Source organism: Pundamilia nyererei, unplaced genomic scaffold, assembly GCF_000239375.1.
Source record: "Pundamilia nyererei isolate P.nyererei 1_Seehausen unplaced genomic scaffold, PunNye1.0 scaffold00050, whole genome shotgun sequence".
Lineage (NCBI taxonomy): Eukaryota > Metazoa > Chordata > Actinopteri > Cichliformes > Cichlidae > Pundamilia > Pundamilia nyererei.
Genome location: NW_005187451.1, coordinates 245865 through 272295, shown reverse-complemented (window position 1 = coordinate 272295; position 26431 = coordinate 245865). Strand labels below are relative to the sequence as shown.

At 39.1% G+C, this 26431-nt stretch overlaps 1 protein-coding gene across 2 annotated transcripts; it reads right to left on the bottom strand.

Annotated features, from left to right (window-relative positions):
- Nucleotides 1–302: 302 nt before the first annotated feature.
- zgc:165507 (monocarboxylate transporter 2) lies at nt 303–26431 on the bottom strand. Of its 2 annotated transcripts, none has more exons than XM_005733088.1 (5): nt 26123–26431; nt 14570–14816; nt 6201–6344; nt 4357–5160; nt 303–3912 (listed from the first exon to the last, which is right to left on the bottom strand). In XM_005733088.1, the coding sequence occupies exons 2-5, from the start codon at nt 14781–14783 to the stop codon at nt 3632–3634; spliced, it is 1443 nt and encodes a 480-aa protein (XP_005733145.1). In that variant the 5' UTR covers nt 14784–14816; nt 26123–26431; the 3' UTR covers nt 303–3631. The 2 variants fall into 2 exon arrangements, with proteins under 2 accessions (XP_005733145.1, XP_005733146.1); XM_005733089.1 differs by lacking the exon at nt 26123–26431 and adding an exon at nt 18538–18594.

Genomic DNA, 26431 nt, shown 5'->3' with positions numbered 1-26431 from the left:
ATGAATGAAAAGCTCCAATCTGCTGTCATTTCAACAAGCTAAGGGTGTTAGCTGCAAAGTGCTGTCCAGTGTCCAACAACGTTAGCATCTGCATATATCTTACAGCGAAGTGACACCTCCTCCACACACCAGGATAATAAATTAAGCTGCTTAATAGTTAACTGTGTTTAAAAAAATAATGCCACAGGGGGAGGAGTCATTATTATTCGCTTAAATGTCATTGCTCTGCTAAAATTGGTTTTAAGCAAACTTCCAAATAAAAGTCTTCTTTCTAAATATACACACATAAAAAGAAAATAAACACAATCTTTGAGATGCTACACCTTATAATTGATAATAAACGTAATTTTAAAAAATACACAAAATGCTTGTTTTGGATGTCAATATGTAAATATAAGAACATTCCAAGCATGTTATTTACCTTATCACACATTAAATTTAATGGTATATGATTTTTGTTTTTGTTTTTTTTGCATAAATAACATTATCCATACTGCATCATTTTAATTACCGGGAAAATTGGGCATTGGAAAAAATAGGAATGAAACTGAAACTGAAACTAATTTATATTCCCCTTATTTTCACATGACAAGATTTTGCTTTGTTATTTGTGTATAATTCAACCTATAAATATCAAGAAAATATAGTTTAGAAAAGAAAAATGCTCATGCATTTATCCCATGAAAAATTAATTGTTTTTGATATTATAAATAGGTAAATGTAACAAACAACAACCTGGCTTTCTTGACCTTTCATGTGGCTTGAAACCAGCAGGGGGCAGTGCTATTTGATAGAAGTGATTTTGCAGCATTCATAGTGAACCTCTTTCCACTAATTAAGTGCAGGCTGAATAAAGTAACATTCACAGACTTTAAATGTAGGAGGGTACAGACATGACAGTATATAAAAATACTGTGTGATACGGGAATGAAATGCTGATGAACTAAAGTGCATTTCTGGAGACAAGCGGCCATAACAGGAGATTCAGATTAAGTGATTCTTAAAGGAAAATATATGTGAGACTAAGTCCAGGACAAAAAAGAGCTCAAAGAAACTGAACAATCTTACTTGCAAGAAACAAAACAAACAAAGAACACAGCAGTGGTCAATACTCATACCAGAGTTCACACAGACAAGCAAAACAGCAGCCGATTCAAACCCACCTACAGAGGATATCACAGCACTATTATCATGAGTCTTAGATAAAGACAAGATATGGTTGAACCACTGATACACAGCTTGATATCAGGATTTTAGAGTTCTGAATACACATCCCACCATTTATAAAGGGACCAGTGTGTATGTTCATGATTACTTGCAAATGTGTTTGGCTTTCTTATCTGTGGCAGGATATCATTTGGTCAGTTTTAGCTCCAGGTTTTCAGACAAAAACTGATCAGCAGCACAGCAGGGTGACGTTTACAAAAATACACATGTAATGGATATCATACTGAACAACACTGACATTTATAACAACCAAAATATCTGAGTGAACACGACACACTTGGACACGATTAGCATTTGTTAATTAGTGACGTGTTCCTTCATCTTGTTAACATACTGGTGCGCGGGTTGTTAGTGAATTATTTTGTTAATGACTACAGCATATAGAATACAATTACTTAAAGCTTTATCATGTAGTATACACACGTTACATTGATTTCTCATGAGTTGGGAAGTTAATCAAACCAAAGAGGTGGACCACGTTTAACACAAAGATTTATCAAGATTCATCAAGTTTTCACTGTCTCCTCTGCACTGATTGCACTAGATTTAAGGCAATGTATCACAGTATGGAGAGGCAATGGTCACTATAAATATGTTTCCCTGTATAGCTGTGTTACAATGTGAGCATATTGCTTATGGGCCATATGTAGAAAACCACTCGTAATCGATGGTTTTTGGTTATTAATACCTTCTTAAGGCCCACAGAGGAAATTACATTCAACCATAATTAAATTCACTGAATTGCAGCAATTTCATAATGAAGTCTGGAATGAAGTGTGGCCATTTCACTTTTAGTGCGGCACACGGTATATGTGAGTATAAGAATATGGGACCCAAGACATTTAACGTAGCATTTTATGACCCGATCAGAGCTTGGACTTTTTGGCAGGTTTTACTGCATAAAGTTAGAGTTCTCGGATGGACAGCATAATACACAGGCGCCAGCTGTGAACACATCTGTACCTTATTTATAGAAGTTGGAATTTTAGGGCACCCAGTTGCCATATAAAGCACAGTGCAATTAGGTACAGTCCCATTCTTCACAACTTTGAATTTAAATGTTGATACTTGTAGAATGGGTGTGTTCATTACTATGGCCAAAGGTGATTCCTTCATCTGCCTTTTCTGGTAAGCTATTTGCACTAGCAATTTAGCACCCTCCATTTAGCTTGTCCAATATGGGTGTAGAACCTCAAACAACCCAGATGCTGAAAAAAATGCAATGAAATTGCTTGTTGGCTGAAGCCAGAGGTTGAAATTAGTTCAACTTCAAGAACAGACTGTATATAAAAGATGGATTTAACCACCATGTCATTAAGCATCAGTTAAAGAAGTCCCAATGCGAAGCCTCGAGCTAAGCATTTTTTCCATCGCTACCTTTGAGCTTTGAAAAAAGGAAAAGGAAGTCCTGCAATGTAACAATGTGTCAATCACAAAGCATGCCCAAAAGGATACTCTTAAGTTTTATATGCACAATAATTAATGAAAATTTATGTCATTTGTGACATTTTAAATAAGATCTAGTGATCTGTATTGACCTTCATTAAACTGGACTACTGTTTGCACCCCCCAGTGGCCATTTAAAAAAATGCATATTTAAGGCACTTCCATACTGGCTTTGCATTTATGACTCAGAAGTTATGTCCATCTTTTATCAGCAGTCTGTGGTCAAGACATCACAAGTAACGGAGACTGGTTTAAGTGACGGAAATGTCTTTGAATGCCAAAAAACCCCTATCTTATTTACCAGTTATGTTGTTAAGGAGGCTTATTTATTTTAAACATGTGGTTGCTGGTGCTGTTGGAATTATGATGCATTCAGGTCAGAAGACGCAGCAGGAAGAATGGAAAGATATTTTCTGTTGGGTCACACAGAAAATCTATTTAAAACAGAGTCAGTACTATTATTATTTTAATAAACGGCAGCAGATAAATTTTTGATGAAGGTTTCAAAATTATCTGCCAATTTTTTTAATTTGCTGCTACAATTGCTCCCACTTGTCCTAGTTTTATAGGACAGAAACAATATTCCCTTGTACTGACTCAAACAGCCACTGTGTCATGTGAGTGTTTCTCCACATGCCGCAGTTTATAGTATTTCCGATACAAGCTCAATGTTGGAAAAAAGAAAATACAGTTAGTACTACCACAAACATTTTGACGTTTAGCCTCTTCACATGCAAACAGTATGTTACACTTTACTTTCTGTCAAAGAGAATTTATCCCTCACAGCCTCTCCTACAACACTGCTGTTGCTTTGGCTTTAGAGAAGTAGAGGACCCCAGATAGAGCCTGGCGGAACACCGGGAGGCACCTCTTAGCTCGGAGCTCAGTCTGATCATAGTGGAGGGTGTGGCAAGATTGCAGCAGTGGTGACAGTGAGGTGTTGGCAGAGTAGTACAATCTAGATGTTGGTTTCCCGCTGCATAGGTTGCTCGTCTTTCTGACTTTCGTCGACCAGTTCTTCAGTGGCCTGGGCTTCGCCATCAGCCTCCTTTTGATCCAGAGTTTGGTCCGGATCTTCTGTCTCAGTCCGTTTGTACATCTCTGCACGTCTGCGCTCACGATCTAAGAGTCTGTAGTTAATGAAGTTTCCGATGAAGAGCCAAATACTGGCCAGAATCACAATAGCTCCACAGCAAAAATACATATACTTGTAATTTTTTGTGACATCGACCAGTTTCCCTGCAAGACAACAGAAAATATTAAGATATAAATAATATACATTTTAGAGTATCACATGTAAAACTGAGGTACACTATACCGGAAACATGTTTCAGCTAATGTCACTTAATTTTGAATTGTGGGTTCGGTCAGTGTTTTCCTTAAAGTTGTGTTGCCAAATCATTTATTTTCCATTTCTGGGATTCCACCAATCAGCTGGTTAACTTGTGGAGGACAAAATACTAAAGTGTTTTTCAGGACTGGTATCATTTTCAACTAGCTACAGTAGTCGTAGTACCGAATTTCCCAGAGGAACCCACCCGAGGGATTAATAAACTTTTATCTTACCTTAGTCCAGGATCTATTGACTGCAAATAGATGCTATCATTCGTTGTTCTTGACAACATTAAATTGAATGGAAACCGGTAAATGAATGAAATATGCTCAAAAACAGAAAGACTGTACCTGCTAATGGTGGCCCAATGAGAACTGGGCAGCACTCCACAATGGTGGTCAGTCCCACAGCACTGGAGAACCTCTGAGCTCCAACCAGGTCCATCAAGGTCTCAAACAGCACTGAGCTGACCATTCCAAAGGCAAAGCCGAAGAATATTGCATACACCACCAAACCAGTGTAACTTTCAACCAGTGGACAGAGGATATGGCATACTCCATTGTACAGTACAGCAAAGCTGAAGAAGTACTGGATCTTGGGTCTGACCCAGCGTGAGTTGGCCAGTAGCCCCATGGAAGGCCTGGCACCCATGTCCACAAAAGCCAGGATTGAGAGCAGGAAGGCAGCAGAGTACTCATCTACACCCATGTCCTTTGCATAGGCAGCAAGGAAAACAATAGGTGCGAAGAAGCCTACGAACATGATGACATTGCCCGACAGGTAAATGAGAAAGCCACGATGCTTGAACAGAGATAAGTCCAGATACTTGTTAACTATTTGCAAAAAACTGCGCTTCTCCTTGCTCGTGGTAGCAATGGCGGCCAACTCTTCATCCTTCTTGACCTTGCCAGGTGGAGGTCCTAAAGGCCTCATGAGCGAACCTGCCACACAGCAATTCAGCAGCAGGCCACCCAAGATGAGGAAGCTTCCTCTCCAGCCAAACTGATTGTAGAGATACTGGTTGAGAGGAGCCAGGGTGCTGAGGAAGACTGGACTGCCTGCCATTGCCAGCCCATTAGCAATCGGACGCTTCTTATAGAAGTATTTCCCTATCATAGTCAACGCTGGCTGCAGGTTGAAGGCCAGCCCCAGTCCTATATTGAAAGAAAGGCATTGAACTTGAAACAACTGTGCTTTAACTACAGTTACAATAATCAATACTACAGAATACTACTTTTATTTTTTTGTTTACCTAAATAAGAACTAAAATTAAAATAAAGTTTGAAAAAAAAAAGACTTATAAGAATAGCTTTAAGCAAAAAAGGATTTTTGTTGATGTTGCTTTGGTGCTTATAGCTATGCTACAGCAGCAGTTTGGCTTGAATCTATAAAACTAAGGACATTCCTGTCAGCCACAACTATAATTTGTGCTTATTAGTGTTTATTAGGAGGCTTGATATTAGCAGGCTAATGCACGAAATGAAAAAGGTCATCATTATCCCTGCTGTGGAACAGCATTAGCAGTGTGCACACTGCCTGCACAGAGAAAATACCAGCAAATAGAAAAATGCTGCAATAGCACAACAATTTGAATAAAACACTGGATATATAAAAAAAAAAAAACAGAATGGAAAATGAATAAAACACAGTGGAAGTAAAAAAACAAAAACAAATCACAAAACATAAGGAAAGTGCAGCTGTTTGTTTTTTTTTGCTGTTTTTAGTATTTCTGTTGTTTTTGTATGTTTTTTTTATGCTTTTGCAACAGTTTTCTATTTGATGGTGTTTTCTTCAGTTGCACTTGAGTTTTATTCATAAAGAGGTAAGAAAAAAAACCTTCCTAATGCAATGCATTGCGAGCGAATGATTAAAAAAGCTATTAAATAGTTTAACAGTACAACAGGACACTAAATGGTTTGTTCCCCACATGTGAATATTGATCATTAGATGGTAAATTTGTGACATTTTAATGCCAGAGCAACTCCCATACATACTGTTGTACTGTACTGTAGCTGATTTCTGGAAAACATGAAACAAGTGCCACGTCCAAATATGGAAATGATTAATCTTACAAAATTTTAAATAAAAGAAAATGACTTAAATATATACAGCAAACTATTTTCTTTTCTAACCAGATTCCAATGAATAATCAAATTAACCCAAAATTGATTTAAACGGATTCAGATGGACTTACCAGTAACAACTCCCATACAGATGTAAAGCTGCAACACGTTAGTGCAGAAGGAAGCTGAGATCATGCCCAGGGCACAGAGGCAGCCCCCCATCATGACGATGGGCCTGCAGCCATATGTGTTCACCAGTATGCTGCTGATGGGACCTGCAAAATATAGAAGACAGAAAATCAAACCACATGTTTGCATGTTTACAGCTGTCAGGATCACTGAAAGTGAGCGCATAATGACTTAATCTTGTTAGCGCCGAACACCACCCAGAACCCAGCAGCTATTAATAGCAGAAACTAGGTTGTTTCAATTTTTAAACGAGGCACTCCCACCATCGTGTGTCAAATTAATTTAAGTAAAGTGACAGTGTGATTAAACAGAATAGACTTGCATGTAAAATTACTTTTTAAATTCCATTTGACAAGTTTAAGTTATGTAAAAAAATGCATTGTGTCGAAATACATTAACTAATGTTTTATTCTCCCGGCTGCACATTTAGAGGCTGTGCAAACAAACAGCCTTAAGAAAACATTCAGTTTACTCACTGAATCCAGATTTGTAAGGGATACAAAAGAGTCGCCTACTGCGAGCATGTGAGGTCACTAATTATGCAACTTCAGCATGTAATGACACTGAAAGCTCACAGCCAAAGTCTTAAATTAGGTTAATTAGGTTATAAGAAATCCCTAATGTAACCATGTTATCTAAATGACTTAATGAAAAGAAAAAACAGAGGTCTGTGTGAATATTATTAAACAAATGTTAATAGGAAAAGACTGATTAGATCTCACAAAGGCACTTCCATAGTTTTACTATGCTATGAGCTGTAGGTATGTATGACTTGTAATAAATCTCCGAATGCACCTTCATTATGAAATCCATGAATCTCAGCACTGAATTCATCAGCCAGGATGCACTTCCAATGTGAAATCCAGCACTGAGCAAGACTTTCAGTGGAGCCTGCCTGATTTATTCACACATCGATATTATCAGCCAACGTTATAATGGAAGAGAATTGAATAGAATAGTTTTTTTTTTTTTTGTTGTACATGTAGAACAAAATTGTGGGCAAAGAAATTTTGAAAAGTCGAGACTGGAGAAACACCCTTCAAGCATTCAAGCACTGTTTAGATTGCTACAAATGTAACAAGCAGTTGATCCCAGCAGAGTTGGGAAGAGTGTAAACAAGCAAATGCTTAACTACACATAACAAATGTTAGGGAAATCGAATTACGTTTCATGTGTCAGAAAGAACAAGAATCTTTTTTTTTCTTTTTATCACCATTATCATCATTAGTCTCAAAAATTCCATATCAGTCAGGCTTTAATTTTTAAAGCTGTAGTATATTTGGACAATTGTGGTCAACAGGACACCATGTAATCACATTACTGACATATAATGATCTAATAAGACTAGTAGTGTAAATTTGAATCCAACCCTCAGCCTTGGTTCAGCAACTCATGAAGGAAAATATCTGGCTCTCTAGCTGCTAACTGCTATCTCGCCGCTTTGCCAGCTTAATCAGGGTCCTAACTGTTAGTACAAAGTTTTCACTGTATGCTACTAGTTATCATAATGGAAATAGATGCCTGGTGCTAATGGAAGCAAAACTCATAAGAGACGCGTGAGTTAAACATGAAGCTATAGTTGTGAGTCAGAAAGTAAGACAAGTTGAAAGATGGAAATTGAAGCTATCGCTCTGTTAAGCTAATAGAAACTGTGGAGTTGGGTCAACAACACAAAAAAAATCATCAAATTATTCAGGGTTAAAATGAAAATATTTTAAAATATTAGTAAGGATGATAACCACAGGTATTTATTATCTCCGCCAAGGAGGTTGTGTTTTTGGTGTGCATGTCACTCTGTCTCTAAACACAATAGCTTGAAAATCTTTGAATGAATTCAGATAAAACTTTGAAGTGGAGTAGAGTGGGGTCACAATCCATCCAAATTTGGCTTGCATCCACCAAGGTTTTCAAAATAAACTCAATGATTTATTGGTGGAAAATTTACAAAGAGCCTTGTAACTTATAAACTATGATTGGTGCAGGTGGTGTGTATTGTCAACATGTAGAAAGTACCGAAATATGATTTAAAATTATATGACATTTGACCTCTGATCTCTAGATTGATCTGAAGGTCAATATCATTATAATGCTTCACAGAGCGATTTAAGAAAGTGTTTCTCGGGTGCCATTATTTGTTTGAATAAAATAAAAATTTTAAAATTTTAAAAAAAGGTGCCATTATTTGTACTGAGAACATATGGGCATACAGGGAATTATATATGGGGATTCTATATATCACATTACTTTGGACCTTTCACTTCTTCTCACTCTTCTTCAAGGTCAAATAAGGTCAAACGTTTATATCTTTTATCTTAAAAACTATGCTTAAAATAAATTCTGCCTTTTTGTTCGTATTAGCAACATATAGGAAATGACACTGTTTATGATTATTATTAATTATTAATTCAACTCAGTTCAATTTATATAGCGCCAAATCACAACAACAGTCGCCTCAAGGCGCTTTATATTGTAAGGTAATACATACAGAGAAAAACCCAACAATCACATGACCCCCTATGAGCGAACACTTTGGCGACAGTGGGAAGGAAAAACTCCCTTTTAACAGGAAGAAACCTCCAGCAGAACCAGGCTCAGGGAGGGGCGGGGCCATCTGCTGTGATTGGTTGGGGTTAGGTGTTATGTACTTTACAGTAACAGCTTGTAACCAACAACATGTAACAACATTACTAATAATTTTACTAAACAATGAAATGAATGCTACAAATGTACTACATCCACATAAACAAATAATTATGCAATTATATACAAAATGATGTCAAGAATGTTGAAATGGGATTCATATAACAAAAGCCTGTATCTTGCACTTGCTTTAAGTGCACTTCAAAGCTATTGCAGTGCTTCTTGCTGTCATTAAAATCTAGTTCGTCCTGAATTTAAAAAAATAAATAAAAAAAAAACGCAGAGAAAGTCCATTTCCATTCTAATAACAGTGATGGGAAAATCTCCTCTAACTTAATGACTTACTGTTTGTTATTCTCCGTTGGGCCTGGAATGACTTTTCATTCACATTTTTCTGCTTTGCTGCTCGTTTCACTGATTTTAGCTAAAAATGGTTGACTCAACAACTCAGATTATATTGCTGCTGTGGCACTTTATGTTCTATTGTTTACATTTTGTTCCACTTGAGATGTGTGAGAACATTTGATTGCTTTCTCTGTACAAAGCACCCTGCTTATAATGAGGCAGCAATAAGAATTGTTTGAGAAATCTAAGCATCTTTTAACTCACCCCGTCTCCTAACCTTTTTGCTGAATTTTAAGTGCAGGAGGTGTAAATCGAACAGAAAGAGAAAAGTAATGAAAGATGTTTTTTCTTCTTCTTCTTCTTTTTTTGAATAATGCTCTCATTACCAGGCAGAAGATGTATCATATTTCTGCCAGGCCCAATGCAATTTAAAAAGCCACACTGGGCGAGGAGTCATCTCACTTAATTTGCTCTGCATGAATCTTTTTTCGACCTTGAGGAAAGTTCCCCTCATTTGCATCCGCAGCAGTGATCGGTATTCTCGGGGGCTTGGCGGGACCCGAATCGGCCAAGATGAGGAAGCCCCTGAGCCTGCACATTACCTCTCTTGCAAAAGGGCTTATCATCTCCTGGCCAGACACAGCGTGGACTTCATTACACAGTGGACAAAGACCCAAACTAAATATAAGCACCTAGATCCCAAAAGGGAATGACACATATAGAGACGCGTCTAACAGGTTTTTTTTTTTTTTTTCCACGAGACTTTAATGTGAGCTGCAAGCGAAGAGGCTGGTTCAGCTCACGATAGATGCCGGCTATCCATCACACTTCAAACAGGATAAAGAGTTGACAGAAATGGAGGCAAACAACTTTTAAAAGCTGTTCTGCGGTTTTTTGAAGTGACTCACCGCCGACCCATTACACGGATGTTTTAAGGGAAATAACGGAGAGTGAACCAGCCCGAAACCCAGTTTATTTATGTGATAAAAGTTTATCCAAATTTTCGGGCTCACAAGAGGCTTTGATGTAAAGTTTACACTTGTAGAGCAGTAAGCAGCAACATCCTGGATGATGCTAACACGGTGGCTTTAAGCCGGAAAAAAAATAAATGCAGATTTTTAAAGGTGCTTGAAATTCACCGGCATGATCAGTCAGGGCGGGTAAAGTTTTCACCACAGAGGTGCTTCTGAATAAGTTACATAAGTTCTCATTTTTAAAGAGACGACAACACTTACATGTTTCCTCACAATATCCACATTTCTAATGATAATTCATGCACGTCACTGGCAACAGTTCTCTTTTCAGCTACTGTGCAGTGTGGTAAAAAGGACTGCTCAATCACTTTGACATGCAGCAAATACAGCAACCTTAAGGTGTTAATGAGGTGGAAATGACATCTCAAGTTCAAGAAACAAGGTTCCCATTGACTTTTTCCACTGAGAAATAAGAGTAAATGAATGTATAAAAGTATATTTACTCATCATCATAAGCAATATGATTGTTAATATTTTTCTAAAATGACCAGGTAAAACATTAAAAACAAAATGTTTGGCTGTATTCCTTATGAGAAACCAGCCTTTGTATCCTGTCTTTAAGACTAACAGTGAGTGTGATACAGTGTGCAGCGTTTCCACAGCCAAGGTCAGCGCTCTCTCTCTCTCACTGTGGATTAGCGACACTAATCCAACATAAACACACAGCATGCAGATTAAACACATCATCACAGTGCGACACTCGCTGTGCTGAGTGGATCATTGGCGGTTGCTTCACTGCTGCCTGATGTAATAGGAGGCAGGATTGCACTCTAGGGCTGAAGTATGCCAAAGGCCATCACAAAAGATTTCCAATGTTGGGTTTACAGCTTTTAACCACACCTTCTTCTCTTACAGAGAAACAAAAGAATAGCATCGATAGTTCTTTTGTTCTGGAAAACATGTTGTCAGCCAGGTGATATGCACATCAGGGCAAGCAAATGACTATGCAAATAACTGTAGAGCTTCTGTAGAGGAAGCTCTGTCATGCAAAAACTGAAACTGAAATGTAGCTACACAGTTGTACTGCCACTCAAAACGTCTGGTTCCATAACTGAATGCTCGGGGCTATAGACCTGCAGCGATGGGTTAGCTTATTATTCATTATTCTAGTTATTGTTTTTGATTTTTCCTATTAAATAACAACAAAAGAGATCAATACAAATATCAAAAAGTAGCCAAAGTGGCGATATGGAGCGGGGTTCTGTGAAACTGAACTATAAGCCTAATGCTAACCTCCTCTGACAGAAGGATAGCTTAGCATGCTAAGGTTGACATGATGTGGATGATAAACTGGGTGTCATCAGGACGCTACAACACAGAGCGAACACCATCCCCACAGACACAGTGGCCAGGGAAGCAGAAGAACATCACATCAAGAAGTCCCTGAGTAAATGTGATTATCTCAGCTGGACATTTGTCAAAGCTGGGAAGGCGCCTAAAGAAAGCTCCAGCTGATCCAGGAGAGAAGAAAGATAATTCCTGCCTAAGTGAAAACCTGTAGTGATCCCTTATGTGGCACAAACAGAGTAATGTAGTGTACAATGTTAAGTGCCAGCAGGATTTACACATCGAGGAAACCAAACAAGCAGATGGCACAACACAGAAGAGCTAAGGACTAAACAGTCTATTTACACCTACAGGCCAGTGGACACATCCTGGACAGGGAGGAACGCTGGTTTGAGGGCGGAGTCAAGGAGGCCATTTACGTTTAAAGGGAAAGACCATCTCTGAATCGAGGTGACAGATGGCCTAAGGGTCCATCTGTCACCATCCTATATCTCTGTGATTGCAGCCATTCCCCAACTCTCTGTGAATGTAATAATAGCCGAACTTGCCTCATTGTCTATAACTGCTTTCTATGTATCATTCACCAGCATTCATAGGCCGATTGATGCATCGCAGAACAACTTGGGGTTAGTATCTCGCCCTTGACTGGAGGAGCCAGGGATCAAACCAGCAACCTTCCACACACATCTCATGTCGTGTGGGACTTTACAAATGTGACCTAACTGGCTTATAAAATATAATCCACTGAGCCAAAACCATCATTTTCAGTATTTTGTTCATCAAAAAGCTTAGCAGGTTGAAGAGACACAGGGTAGCTCAGGGTAGAGGTAATAAGTAAAAGGTCATTTCAGTCATTTGGATCAATTAGATTATTACTTGTGGGTGTCTGGGGCTGTCGGCTCATTACCAGGCAGCTCCACAGTAATGACAGGGCCATGCAAACACCAATACACACACGAAAGCAGCAGTGGGGAATTAGAAAGGTGTTAAACTCTGATTGAATCATCAGCGTGAGAGTCAGAACAAGAGAGCAGGTGTTTAATGAATAGCTGAATGGCTGCGATCAATGTGAATGAATGAGAAACTAGAGCGGCTCACTCAGTAAGCGCATGTATTGATGCCGTAACCACGTGATAGCGGCATATAGACACTGCTAAGCTAAAGCAGCAGTTAGCGATCGGTTAAAAAGCCAAGACAATCAGCAATAACCACTCAAGTTTTTTACTGTTTGATAAATATGTTTCGCTAGGAACATTAGAGAGGTTGTGTCATTACCAGAACAGCAACCATTAGCTTGTTTCAGCCTGATGAACGCCACCTGTCCATAAGGTGTTTACTCATAATCAGAATTACTCACAATCCCAAATTACTTTATGAGACCACAATACTTAATTTTGAGCAGAAGACTTTACCTTATAGTTACTGAATGAAAATTTGTTTTCAATTGAACACAACATAGGAAATGAGCTTTGCGGGTCTGACGATGACAACAGCACACGACAGTGTGACAGGAGGATTACAGCGTGGACAGATGGCACTACCGAGCCAGGAAACTGCAGGCTTGAAGCCAAAGTGGGGAAATACAGCAGGTGATCAGAGCAATATGGTGGAGAGGGCGACCTGCTGAAAACAAATTCCAACCCTTCAAAGGTTCCTTTTTTCAAAACAAAATGAAGAGCCAGCTGCAGCAATGTGGCAGCATTTTGAGAAGATACAGGATTTGTCTGAATCGTGCTCTGAATTTGATTAGAGGCTGAAAACTATTAGAAATTCTAGTACGCGGAAATAAAAATTCTGCCTCAGTGAAATGAAAATTCGCCTGTTTCCATGTCAGAAGACAGATCAATTTATTTCAAAATCCAATCAACAACTAATAGATTATTTTTTCCAATTTCCAGGCTGTAAGTGATTCTGACTCACAAGGAATTACAATTTGTTGTTGCTGTTGTTCGGCTTCAGTTTCTCTGGTTATCTGCAGGCTGTTCATGTGATGCTGTGCTAGCATCTCGTGTGGATTCAAATCCAGGTCATGATCCAATGACACAAACTAGTTCCATTTCAATTCTGTCACTGCATATTGTGTTTACAGGTAGAAACAGTGTGACAATGATGAGAGAAACTATTGAATGAACCATGTCCCATCCTATGTGCCTTTCCTCATATCGTGCTTTTCAGATTTCTTTAATGGTGCATCTGCTAACTCCAACTATCTAGACTCAAGTTATTTAGCATTATTAGGTTGTAGCATTGACAAAAACACAAGTACTCAGATATTAATTAATAACAAATTATTACTGAATAGAAATACTAATTTGCAACTGTATCAATACCAACAATAGCATCTTTGCCTCTGTCAGCTCACACACAACAACCCAAAGCAAGGCTGGTAGTTTACACTGAACAACACTTTAGAAAGAACTTCAGAGGTCAGTAAAGCTCTCGTTTTAAAAGCAGTAAAGTGTTAAACAGTTATCATAAATCTTAATCTGGCTGGCAGACATGTTGACGTTCGCTGTTTAACAATTAGCAATTAACCCATAGCTGTGTTAGCCATCAGTTATCGTTAACGGAGCAGCAAGTGGACTTTAGTTAGATCCAAGAGAAATAATTATTGCAGGCAGCCACGATAAAGCAGATTATGGACATATGGAGAACAAGCCTGTTCTTTTCTACTTTAACAATGATTTAATTAAACGTTCTCTGGGTTAAGTTTTGCAGACAGAGACCGGTTCAATCAGTTTCATAGTGGGAGGTCTGTTTTTATGTCTTCTTTAGCATAACTAATACGATGCCTTATACAAAATTCATTTGTAACTTTTCCATAATACTTTTATGCAATAATTAAACGATCTATGTTTTACGTCGTGTTGTTGCTGTAGCAATAACCCATGACAACCCCACTCTAGAATACCAAATTATTATTAGAGGCTTTCGAAACATGAACAGGTTTAACTATGTTAGAAAAATTTCATTTAGCTTTTCCTTTGTTTTAACCAGTTATTTACCTGCAGCATACATGACGGCAAGCATGATGGAGGAGATCCATGCGATCTGACTGTAGGAGGCGCCGAAAATGTTCTGGATTTCTTTGAAGAAGACTGTGATGGCTTTCGGGAAAGCGTATGAGAATCCTATGGAGATGAAAGATCCAAGTACCACAGCCCACCCCCACCCACCATCTGGTGGGGGCACAGCAGGACTTGTGGCTGGGGTTGGCATCACTGACCCAACTCAACGCAGATTCGCTGAACGCTGGAAAAAGAAAGAAAGGAGGATATGAAAACTCACAGAGAACTTTAAGGTTACGGAAAAAAATGACCCGAGAAGTTCTGTTTCTAGGAAAATGTCATCGATCATTAGGGGTAGTATATCCTGTAGATAAATCACAAGCTGTAGCTCATATTGACAGTATGCAGACACCTGTGGGATGACAAAGGAGGTTCAAATGTTTGTTCTCTCTGTATTTCAGATGCGCAGCTGCAAACAGTAATGTGACACAAGAGCAAGGAGGACATGCCAGAGGCCCTTATCCTTTATAGGGTGTGGGCAAACACAGGATCACGAGATTCCAGAGGGCATGCACTCATTATACCTGAGAGGCCAGATCTCCCCCGCCCACTGCTCACCTTGAGCACACCTCCTTCCCACAGGCATTAATGAAACAAGGGTAGAGCTTGACTTACAGAAGTGTAGTGGCAGTTTAAAATCACGTGGTGTGTATACAGAGTAAACCTGACCTAATTATATGTAAGGGGAAAAAAAACAAGTATGGAAACTATCTACTGCCACACATCACTGTACTGATGCTACAAGTCAAGTAAAGAAAGATGCACTTATATTCACGGACATGTGATAAACCAAAAAGGCCAGCTGCTATGTTTTTAGCTCTGTCTAAGCTCATTAGCCTCATCTCTGTCATCAGTCAGAGGTGAGGCTGTATAATTTACAGCTGTATAATTAATTTGAGGCACCCACTGAGATGATGGCAGCTAGTGTGGCGTTACAGAAATGAGCAACCTGTCGAAGAGTCAACATGTTTGCTCATGTCAGCGGTGCAGAATCACAAGTGAGTAATTATTGAGATTAACACAGCCAGACTCGGATTACCGGGTACGAGTCTGAAATAATTGGCACCGCTGATTTCACTTCAGCTTTGTGTTATTATGTTTTCATTAGAGAGCGAGGCCCATTTTAAGGTTTAAAAGTCAAACTGGTTCCCTGTTGATCGCTTAATGATGACCTGTTCCTAGCAGACAGGTATCAGCAATAGCTGGTTGCTAGAATACCTGCCAGTCAGAACAGTCATTGTAAGCTTAAAGACAATCTAAGCGTTTAAATCCACCATGAAGTTGTTAGTAAGGGGGAAATTAGCTATGAAGACCTCAGGTCTCAGTTATACAAGCCGAGAGTACGGTCGGCGTCCCTTTGGCAACCACCAGTCTCTAGGGATGAAGCTGCATTCCTACATGTGGTGAGCGGTTGCTGGAAGTTGCTGGCAGGTGTAACTGGTTGCAAAGAGCTATGTGGTGCTGCACTTTGGTTGCGTACTGCTAATACTTACCAGCTACTTGTCATGAATAGACCATAAAACGTGTCTATAATTCGTTCAAACTGGAAGGAATTAATTAATTAAATGTGTCAATAATGAATTACAATTAAAAAGAAATACATAATTATTAAATGTTTTAAATTAAATTAATTAATATTTTATTAATTATTTTCTACTTTTATTTGTAATTTAATCCATTATTTAATTATGTATTTAGCTAATTCATTTTGGCACCCATGGCCCTCTATAGTCCAGTGGTAGTGAAGCTGCAAAACCAAAAATGGACAGCATGCTTCAAGGTAAGGTTTACTAGTTTTGAAGCATGCTGCATAAGGCAGAGAGTTTCCATTCAGTACAGGTATCTGCCAGCAACCTCCAGCAGCTGCACACCAAGAAATCCACATTTTTACCTAGTGACAGTTTCTAGGCCTCTCTGACCGAGGGCTAAAATGTTTCTTGTTGTAGACTGTGGCTGAAGTTGGGCATTTATGGGGATGGAGTTCTTTTTGGAGTCAGACTCCAGTGGCCATTAAAGGAACTGCAGTTTTTTGCATTCTGCATTTGATTCATTGTTTAGGGGAAGAGATTGCTGCTGGGGTAGCCGTCACCCGCTATTTCTCAGACATCTAAATAATTGTCAGTGTTTTATTATTTATTTAGAAAAAAAAAACAATGGTCACGATTAAAACTCAGACCCGCACAGTGCATATCAAGTTTCACCTGTCTGTGCGCTTAATGATAACATCTTCCCCGTGCCAGTTGACTGATCAAGCAGAAAATTGACTAAACATAAACATCATACGAAACCTCACTATCCAGCTTTGTATCTGATCAAGCGACTCGACCATCAGCTCTGACAGTTTCCTCTACAACACAACAGGCAACCACTGGAAAATTCAAACCACAACTTTAAGTGAAATACAACATCATTGTTTTTAACTTTTACATGAAAATATTCAGCTGGCTGATCCAAACGTACCGGCCCTGAGTCGACATCTTACCAGAGCAAGTTTCATTTAAGAATATCAAAGGATTTAACCAGGAAACATATGGTTCTCCTGTCCGAGTGCATCAATGACTCGTAAAGACCAGTGTAAATAAATGATGTCACTCTGCTTCCTTGTTCCAGCTCAGGTATGAGCAGACTGCATTGTTGTGGAGACTCGTACATTTGCTACTGTCAATAATTTTGAAAAGCTAAAGAAAGTCAGGAAGCAGGAAATAAAAGACAAGATTATTTCTTGGCAGGAGGCCAGAGAGTGACATCACAATGAACACTTTTAAGGCTTTAAAATGAACGAACTACAGTAGCAAAGTTGGAAAAGCAAGTTCAAACAGGATTTGTTCTGTTTCTTAGCAATGTAGAGCCATTCGTGCATTATTAGCATGACAGCACAATACCTGCTGTTTTGTGCTTAAAAAGTTCACAGAAAGAAATCTGAATCGGAGCGGTGTTTCATTTGGGAATTTCGACTTGGATGTCTATGGATTTCTAACTTTCCACTTCAACTGGAACGCACCAGAAAATAAGAAACTTCAGGGGCCCTGAGACGTGCGGCTGTAGCAAGTCAGTAGAGATTTTGTGTAGTAGACGCATTTCGCTTTTAGCCAACTAGAACATTTCCTCCAAGTAGATTTTCAACTCATATAACAAGTAAACTATACTAACAATGTTGTATGGACTTTTGTGACTAAATGAGCCACACAGGCACTGACTAGTTTCAATGTGCATCACTGTGTTCAAGTGATAAAAAACAGGCACTGTGTTGATGGATGAATGACTCTACCTGGCTAGCAAGCAAAAGGAATATTGTGTTTTTCCTTCCTTTTGTCTGTTTTTCCTTTACCATATTGGCAGATATATTGGATATCCAAACTGATATCGTATTGGTACTGGTCTTAAAAATCCTGTATAGTTCAGATAATAATAATTAAAAGCCAAAGGGGAATGATTAAATTTGCTTTTATTTTGGAATTCAATAGTTGTGGAACTGTGTTTTAAATAAGTGAATGATTTAAGCAAAACATCACTTGTGCTAAAAACTGTCCTCTATATATATATCTTGTATTGCCCCTTTAATCAAAGTTAAAGATTAGTCTTTCTTCCCGGAGTTTCATATAGTAGGTCTAATCCGTGCTAATCAGATTACAGACTGTCCAGAGCGGCAATTGGTGGAAATACTAGTTTTGATTGATTGAACGTGACAACAGTGCACGAAGGATCCTCAGAACCCATAAGCAGCTTATAAATTGATGGCTGTTAATATGAAGCTCCAAACAGATTGGCCATAAAAGATCTAGTAGGTAAAAAAAGGGAATTGTCCGCACAAGCTTGATGGATCTGGTTTATGATCAACCATATAAGTACACAAGAAGTCAAACAAAGTAAAGTCACTGTTGGGTCGTTACAAAGTCAACACTTACTTCCTTCCAGATCAGTGTCATGTGCCGTCTCCCCTGTGCCCTTCACACCAGTGATCATGAGAGCAGCTACTACAGCCCTGACTGCTGCTTGGGTCAAAGCTGGTGGGTTATAAAACAGTGCCAAGGAACAAGTCAGGTGACAACAACAGGACTGTACAACCACACCCACTTGAAAGACCACTTTTAGAATAAAACATTCCAACTCACCAACCAAACATAATTCATTGTCAAGGTGCTAATAAAACTTTATTGACTCCTGTCTGGAATTTTTTTCAGATTTGTCTTCCACAGAGGTCAGCAGTTACAGACCAGTATGCTAGTTTGACTATGTACCAGCACTGATGGGCTGATTGCCATGGTGAGTATTTGTATGTTTCACATAATAAATAAGGGCTCGTTTACAGTGGTCATAAAATATGACTGTAGCTGTGAAGTCTTTCCAAAGCAGCATGTTAGACACAGAGCAGCTTCTGTCCTCCATCTGCGTATACATTCACTGGGTCATCGATCATTTAGCCCAAACCTATGAAAAGCCCATTGTCCATTTTCTAGCAGAATCAGAATCAGAATGGGGTTTATTGCCAAATGTTGAGCAGGTTTACAACATTAGGAAATTGCTGCGGTGCTTCAGTGCAAACATGGTGTCATAAATAACACTTAAATAGACATGGACAAAATAAAAGTAGGGATAAGAATTAAAAGTGCTACGTGGAAAGATATGTGCATGAGATATACATGAGATATATACATGAGAGTACGAATTAAGAGTGCTACGTTGTAGCAGAACCATGTCAGAAAGATCCACAGTCATATTATTTAGTGGTCCAATGTCAGTGAATTAAGATTCACTCACAATCTTTCCTGAAGTTCTTATGTCTTCTTTTTATATGTTTTTTTAGCATGTTTCCTTGGCCTAGCAATGTTTTCCACTGAGTTCAGGAAACATGATTAGGAAACATATTAGCACTTTTCTTCTTTTGCCTCTTTATATATATATGACTGCTATGTTATCTACCTAGCATTAGCTCAGTGACATGAAACAGCTATCTAATAATAACACAAAGGATACATGAAGCTTACTTTGTGTTTTGGCAGAAACCAACGTAAACAGAAATCTTGATTGGAAGACGGCAATAGAAGACAAGTCAAAATGAGCTGAATTCATTATTTTCCAGTAATATCTGCCAAGTATTTTTAAAGATATCTCACTCTGACCCAAGAGGAAGGATTGGCCAACTGGCACTGATTTGGATTAACCGCATTTTTCAAGCATCATAATAAATCCCCCAAAGAATCCATCACAAGTCACCATGTTAGAAAGTGTTCTACAGAGCGACTGTGAAACCGCATTTCTCAACAAGTGTGGAGCCATGCACAGAGTCGCTCAAGCTAAACAGACTGTTTTTTTGGGCCTGTGTGATCTCAGTGCACTTGAATTGACCACCTGACTTCACCTTGATGAGTCTTATCCGGACAACAGAGCTCAGTGGAGGGGACAGCAAGGACACGGCAAGGGGAGCAGAAACCAAAATAGAGTTTCTATAATCAAATCATAGAACTGGCAAAAGCTGGGTTACATACTGGACAGAATGTGTGTGCTGTTTGAGCTACAAGTCTTTGTTTGTAGGGTAAGGTTAGAGTTTGGTTAGTCGTGACAGGTTAAGGTTACAGTAACTGTGCATTATGACAAGAAATGTTCTCCGTGCAAACAGGTCTGCTCACATCTGTGTGTTTGTGTTTTTGTGTGAATGTGTATGTGTGTGTCCTAGAAAGACATCACTTAGTGCCTTGGTAGGAAGCCAAGACATGAAGAAGAATGTCAGGTTTCATTCACAACAAGGACAAAGCTGAGACTCAGTGTTGGATTTCATGTCAGTAAAGAGGAATAAATGAACTTTGCCCTCTTTGAGTTGGCACACCAGACCTACTGCATTTCCTGCTAACGGTAGTAGCAGCAAATCAATGACTACATATGATCATGTGTAGATCCAAATCTGACATTAGCATTCTGCCAATCTATTAGTATCTGAATTTATAACACCCGATAACTGAATGATGAAGAAGCAGACGAGACGAGAGAAACATCCTCCAGCCACGTCACGTGTGTTGACATTGAAAACTTTGTCATCCACACCAAAAACACAACAACCAGATGATCCGGGCAGAATGGTGCAGAGCTAAAATGAGTAAATAAATAACTAAACATAACAAATTGAAGTGAAAACTGTTTATATTTGGTGTATCTCAAAAATAAATAATATTGTCTCATATATCAGATTACCTAATATTGATATCTGTATCAGGCTTAAATATCCAATATCGGCTCTGCAGTAAAGTTAGAGGCCATAAAAATCACATTAGAAAAGCTTAAAGACTCTAAAACAGTAAGTGCAACAACTCCTTGTACAAAACACATTGAGGACTTGATTTATTGTTATTACAAAAACACTGATTACCACAGGTTTGAACTTTAATATCTCCTTAAGGGAATCATGATTCTCAAACTCTGCCAACACAACTTCAACATCCAGTTATTATTTTTAGATGGAGGTTAATTATAGTTTCCTGAGAGAGATATTGCAGACACCTTTTAAAGGTAGCCTTCAGGGGCCATTAAAGGAGGATGAAAAGAACAGCAAAGACATCCTTCAGAAGAGCAACAATTCCACATTTTCATGTTCACATCTAATTAAAAGTTTTCTTTGAATTCTTATATGTTGAAGTACTTTTTCCACTTTTACTGATAGTGGAAGGTTGAGCAGTGGTCAATTACTAATGTTTTTTAATGGGCTTTTGTGGAGCCTTGTAAGACTTGAATTGTAATGAAGGACAACAGAAGGTTAACTAAATCAGAGTTACGGAGCAAGAGGACACCGGTTTTACCTGGAGGAGATAAATTAAAGCGTAGGATTTGTCTGTATTTGTGAAGACCTTGAACAGAAGAAATACTCAAAAGCTTCACTTAAAAGCTATTCAGGTGAACATATCCTGTAAGTACAAAAGGAAACTTGACCTCTACACTCAGCTTGCCAGCATGCCCCCCTCCTCCTCCTGACTCCGCCAAAGCCTCATGCTGGGACTTGAAGTTATGGCAATGGAAGATTAGCTCTAAGGTAACCTCCAAGTAACAGTACACCCATTGTTAAAATAGAAGTTCATTATTAACCCAATAAACACCTCTCTAAATGTTGACTAAAGCACACATGCCATCTTCTTATCATCACAACAACAATCTAATCTCACTTCAGCAGTCAGGCAAACACACTCGCCCATATTCTTTCACAAAGAAATAATTCCTTTAAAATCTGCTTTCTGATTAAAAAGGCCATCAGGCAGAGGGTCTCCCCATAAAGTACACTAACACTGTAGTTCCCTTTCTCCTCAGCTTCTGGCCTTTTACTAACTCCGGGATGCCTTGATTTAGAAAATAAATTTCATGTGTGGACACAAGAGCTTGCTGGGAGGCTTATTCACTTTTCCATATGGGCTGCCAACACCCACATTAAACATCCAATCCTGAGCTCCCTCTCCGCTACACACCTCTGACCATGTCATGAAGGTCACAGAACTGTAATCATGTTATATTTAATAGTCAGACAGCAAACGTTAGTCATGTCTAGAAATGTGTATGGGGGGAAGGATACTAATGTTATGTAATGATACTAATTCTGTTGCTCAGAATATTTGTACTTTTTTTTACCCTATTACTTGACGAATAGGGTACAAAAAAATTTAACTAGCCATCATAAGAGTCCAAAGAAACAGTTTTTGTAGTTTTTGATCAGTGCCGAGTGGTTCTGTGATGGTGTGTTATGGGTGGGTTCACATCTGGCATGATTTCCATCTTTCAAATAAGAATCAGGTAGAATCAGTTTGAGTCTGCTCTTTGCTCTTTCTTTTCTCTTTTTAATGTAGGGAGCTAACTTTTTTTCATTTGTGAACTATCACTATTTTTCAAACCCTTGCAACTGTACTGCTGATCCATCAAGGTATGGAACTTCTGAGGGTGACCTGTGGTACCAGATCCTTTGGGTCTTGTGGGTTAAGCTTCTGTGGCCATGTTTAGGGACATCCTGTGGACGTTTTATCGAGCTGATCTGTGGAGTCTGGAGGCTTGCTCCGTACTTGGAATCTTTGACCCTCTTACTTATTCTTAACTGTTGTGTTTTCGTGATTTGCAGTACACTGTTGAGGAGGCAGCTTCTGTCAGAGTGCATTTACATGGGTTTTACATGACAAAATAACAATGCTGAAACCCAAGGCCTGGCTGTAGTTTGACTATTCTGGATGTTAAGTGATTAACAGTAAGTAAGTAACATATTTTCTCAGTGTGGAGTATACGCCATGTTTAGTGTTCATGAGGTCATACTAATGAAACCTAATCCAGAGGTTTAGCAGGTTTCCAAAACAGTCCTGTCCTGTTAGAAAACCCAGTTGTGTCCAAGTTTCTATCATCCAGCTGTTGATGTGAAGTGAAGTTAAATAATTTGAAGGTAGTCCTTCTTCGTTATTCCATCCACTGTGCAAAACAGGCCCAGAGCATGATGATACCACCACCGTGCCTGACAGTTGGTACGGACGATCCTCGTGTTCGTGTTGTTCCCTCGTCATCATAAATAATGTTGTTCCAAGTTCAACATTGCAAGTGACCTTCTGCTGACGTCATCCGCGACCTCGAAAAAAATAAACGCCTTCAAAAAATCTACTTCACTTGCGGGAAGAGAAACCACCTCTGTAAGGACAATATGTATAATGCTTACCGTTTATTAAAGGAAAGTATCCTGAAATGCAAAGAATTCAAGTTCCTGGATTGGCGGACAGAAGCGGTTTCTCTTGTCACAAGTGAAGTAGATTTTTTAAGGCGGTATTTTTCAAAGGCACAAAAGGGGGACGTCACAACAATGTGATTGGTCACTTGCAATGTTGAACCTGGAACAACATTTATTATGATGATTTGGGAACAACATCGACACGAGGATATCAGATCATCCCAGTTGGAACAGTGTTCTCAGGTTTGACAGCCTCACCTTAACTCCATTCAAACATACTGTACCTCTTGTTAATGTGACCAAAAAAAAAAGCTATAATAGGCATTTTGTTTTTTATGTGTATAGCTGCAAATTTCAATTGAGCTTGAAGTTGTGTATTTTGGAGCAAGGGTTTCTTTTGCTGGTTAGCACCCTTGGCCCATGTCCATCTAAAACTCACTTCTACGTGGACAGTTATGGTGAGGTTTCAGCACTTTTCAATTCATGGCAAGCCGGAGCCGTGGTGATTCCTGGATTGTTTCTGGTTCTCCTAACCAATTTCCTCTCACCTTAGACTGACGGTTTAGCTCTTCATGCAGATTTTGGAAAAGTGATGACACATAAAAACAACTTGTACTTATGAACCTCAAGAGACTTTCCTAATTTGTGTCAGTTTGAAAATTGTGGAGTTAGCTGGACTTCCCCATTGTTTTGAGCATTGGAATGCTGTCAAACAAATACGTTTTATGCTCGCAAAGATAAACTGAAACCTTTGAAACCTAGCCCTAGAACCAATTCAATTATTAATTGATTTAAATGAATCTATATATTTGAGTCTTTATGAATACTGGCCCTGTGTGCATTAGAGACAAATATAAAATGAATTCAAATTTGTTCACCTGATTCTTGTTTTTCTTAAAAGACATTAAAGATATATGCTGTACAATCATTCCACCCAGAAAAAAAGTTCAAATAAATTACCATGACATTCATGCTCATGAAGAGTGAATGTAAACTTCTGACCACAACTGTAAGTATAACATTTACAACAACAATCTCCTCGGGCAAAGACATAAATGCTAGCCAAAGAGTAACTTAGTTAAAAACAAACAACAACACACATTTTAAGATTTCTGCCCACATGGTCAGAAAGGTCACTGCTTTCGGAGAAACAAACAGTGTGGACATTGTCAACTGCAGACTGTTTAGGTTAAATCTACAGACAAGACAACATTAAAAGCAACAAAAATAGGACGGAGACTAAATAGAGAAAAATGCTAACTTCGTTTCTGATGGAAGGGCATGATATGACAAACTTAGGATATTAAAAAAAAGCTAAAATGGAAATTCTAATCATAAGAAAATTCCGGACATATCAGTAAAGTAAGTTAAAGGAGCACAGATGACTAATATCACACGTATTACTTTATAGCAATTATAAGTTTTCGCTGGTTAGCCGTGCTTGCACTTGGTCAAAAAACTGTCCCACACATCTCCTCATAAAACAACACAGATGTACAGATTTGACATGTTAACTGGTGAGCTTTGGAGGAGCTGAAGCTGTTTTATTTTTCTTTCCTTTGGTACAAAGCAAGCTAGCTGCTGACCAGTTTATATGCTATACTAAGCTAACTAGCTGCTGATGGTAGTTTCATTTATTTGGTGCGGGTAACAATATTATTATCAGACTGTCAGCAAGAAAGTTAAAAAGAGTATTCCCAAAAATTGTGAGCTTTTTAAAGTTTTTTTTATAAAAGTTTATGCATAGTCCCATGTAAATCTAATGCAAATAAATAATGGATGCAAAAGACCTTTTCATCTGCTAGCAAAATGTCATTAAAATGACGTTACTTTTTAATAACAAATTGTGACTGAAAAGTTGTACTCATGAGACATTTAACACACTGAAACTCGACTCAGAACATTTCAGTTCTGCTCCTATGGCCACAAGTGGTTTGATAAATCCGGTTTATACTAGCTACTGTAAGCCACCTAGAACTTAATGATCTTCAGTTTACAACTCTGCCTGTGCTTTAGCATTTTAGCATCTCACCACGGAGGGCGCTGTTACAACCACATATTTGATAACCTGCTAAGATGCTCTGTCACAGCCAACTTGCACGACAGGATCATAGATTACAAACTACAGACTTCATTTTTTCACTTCTACTCAAACCTAAAACTGGGGTCGTGTAAGCTTTTTGCCATTTAAGCTAAATACACATAGGGTATTCATCACATGCAGAATGTGAAGTTATTCATACAGATCACTAACTGAGCAGGAGTGAACCAGACCTGACGTGGACATAAATACTTGTGACATCCTAAGATAATAATATACTTTTTTCTCTTTCAAAGTTCGACTCGATCAGAAATGCCTATAGCTGGAAAGGCGCAGGAACCGGAGAGTGATTCCTCAGCACTGCAGCCTAATCATATGATGCTGCTGATTGAGACCGGATATTGACCGGATGAAGCCAGTCTTAATGCTCACGGCCTGCTAAACCGGATGCTTCAAAACAGCCCAAAAATCAGTGCAAATATATTTTAGGACTGTGCACCTCAGCTCTTCCACCTGCGACAACTGACAGCAAAGCGGCAGATGGGTTTCCCTTCTCTCCTCTCTTCAAAGGCTCCTGAACGCATCATAAAATGCGGTCACCCATCCGACTGGGACACTTGCAGCGCCGCAAGCCGCTGTCTTGACAGGCTACAGCGCTCATTCACCGCAGCGCACACGCATCCCTGCATCGCTCGGTTAATCCTCGGGCTCACCGGCAACGTCGGCGCGTCCTTCACTGCAGTCAATGACAACCGGCCACTGGATGTTACTTTACCTTCTGAAGGAGGCTGTGCGTGCGTGTCCTCCGCGGGCTGCCGGCTGCGATGACCTTGGAGCATAAAGATGCGTGCGGCTGTGTTGTGGACAGATCGCTATTTGAATTTCCTCAGTGAGCCGCTGCCTGACGTTGAGCTGTTGCGCACCACAGAGGGCGGCGCTGCCTGCCCCGTCTCCGTTTTAGATCGTGATCCGAGCAGCCCAGCTTTTTTGTTTTTTGTCACCATCCCTAAACCCTGATTTGGAGTGGCGTGGAAACACCACAGCGGAGAAAAAGACAATAGATTCTGGCGTTTTAAGCGTTTAA

Coding starts and splice junctions, on each gene's coding strand:
- zgc:165507 (XM_005733088.1), bottom strand. CDS start 14,783: ATGCCAACCCCAGCCACAAGTCCTGCTGTGCCCCCACCAGATGGTGGG. Junction 5,161..6,200: donor CTGTATGGGAGTTGTTACTG/GTAAGTCCATCT, acceptor CTTTCAATATAG/GACTGGGGCTGGCCTTCAAC. Junction 3,913..4,356: donor CATTGGGCCACCATTAGCAG/GTACAGTCTTTC, acceptor GTTGTCTTGCAG/GGAAACTGGTCGATGTCACA.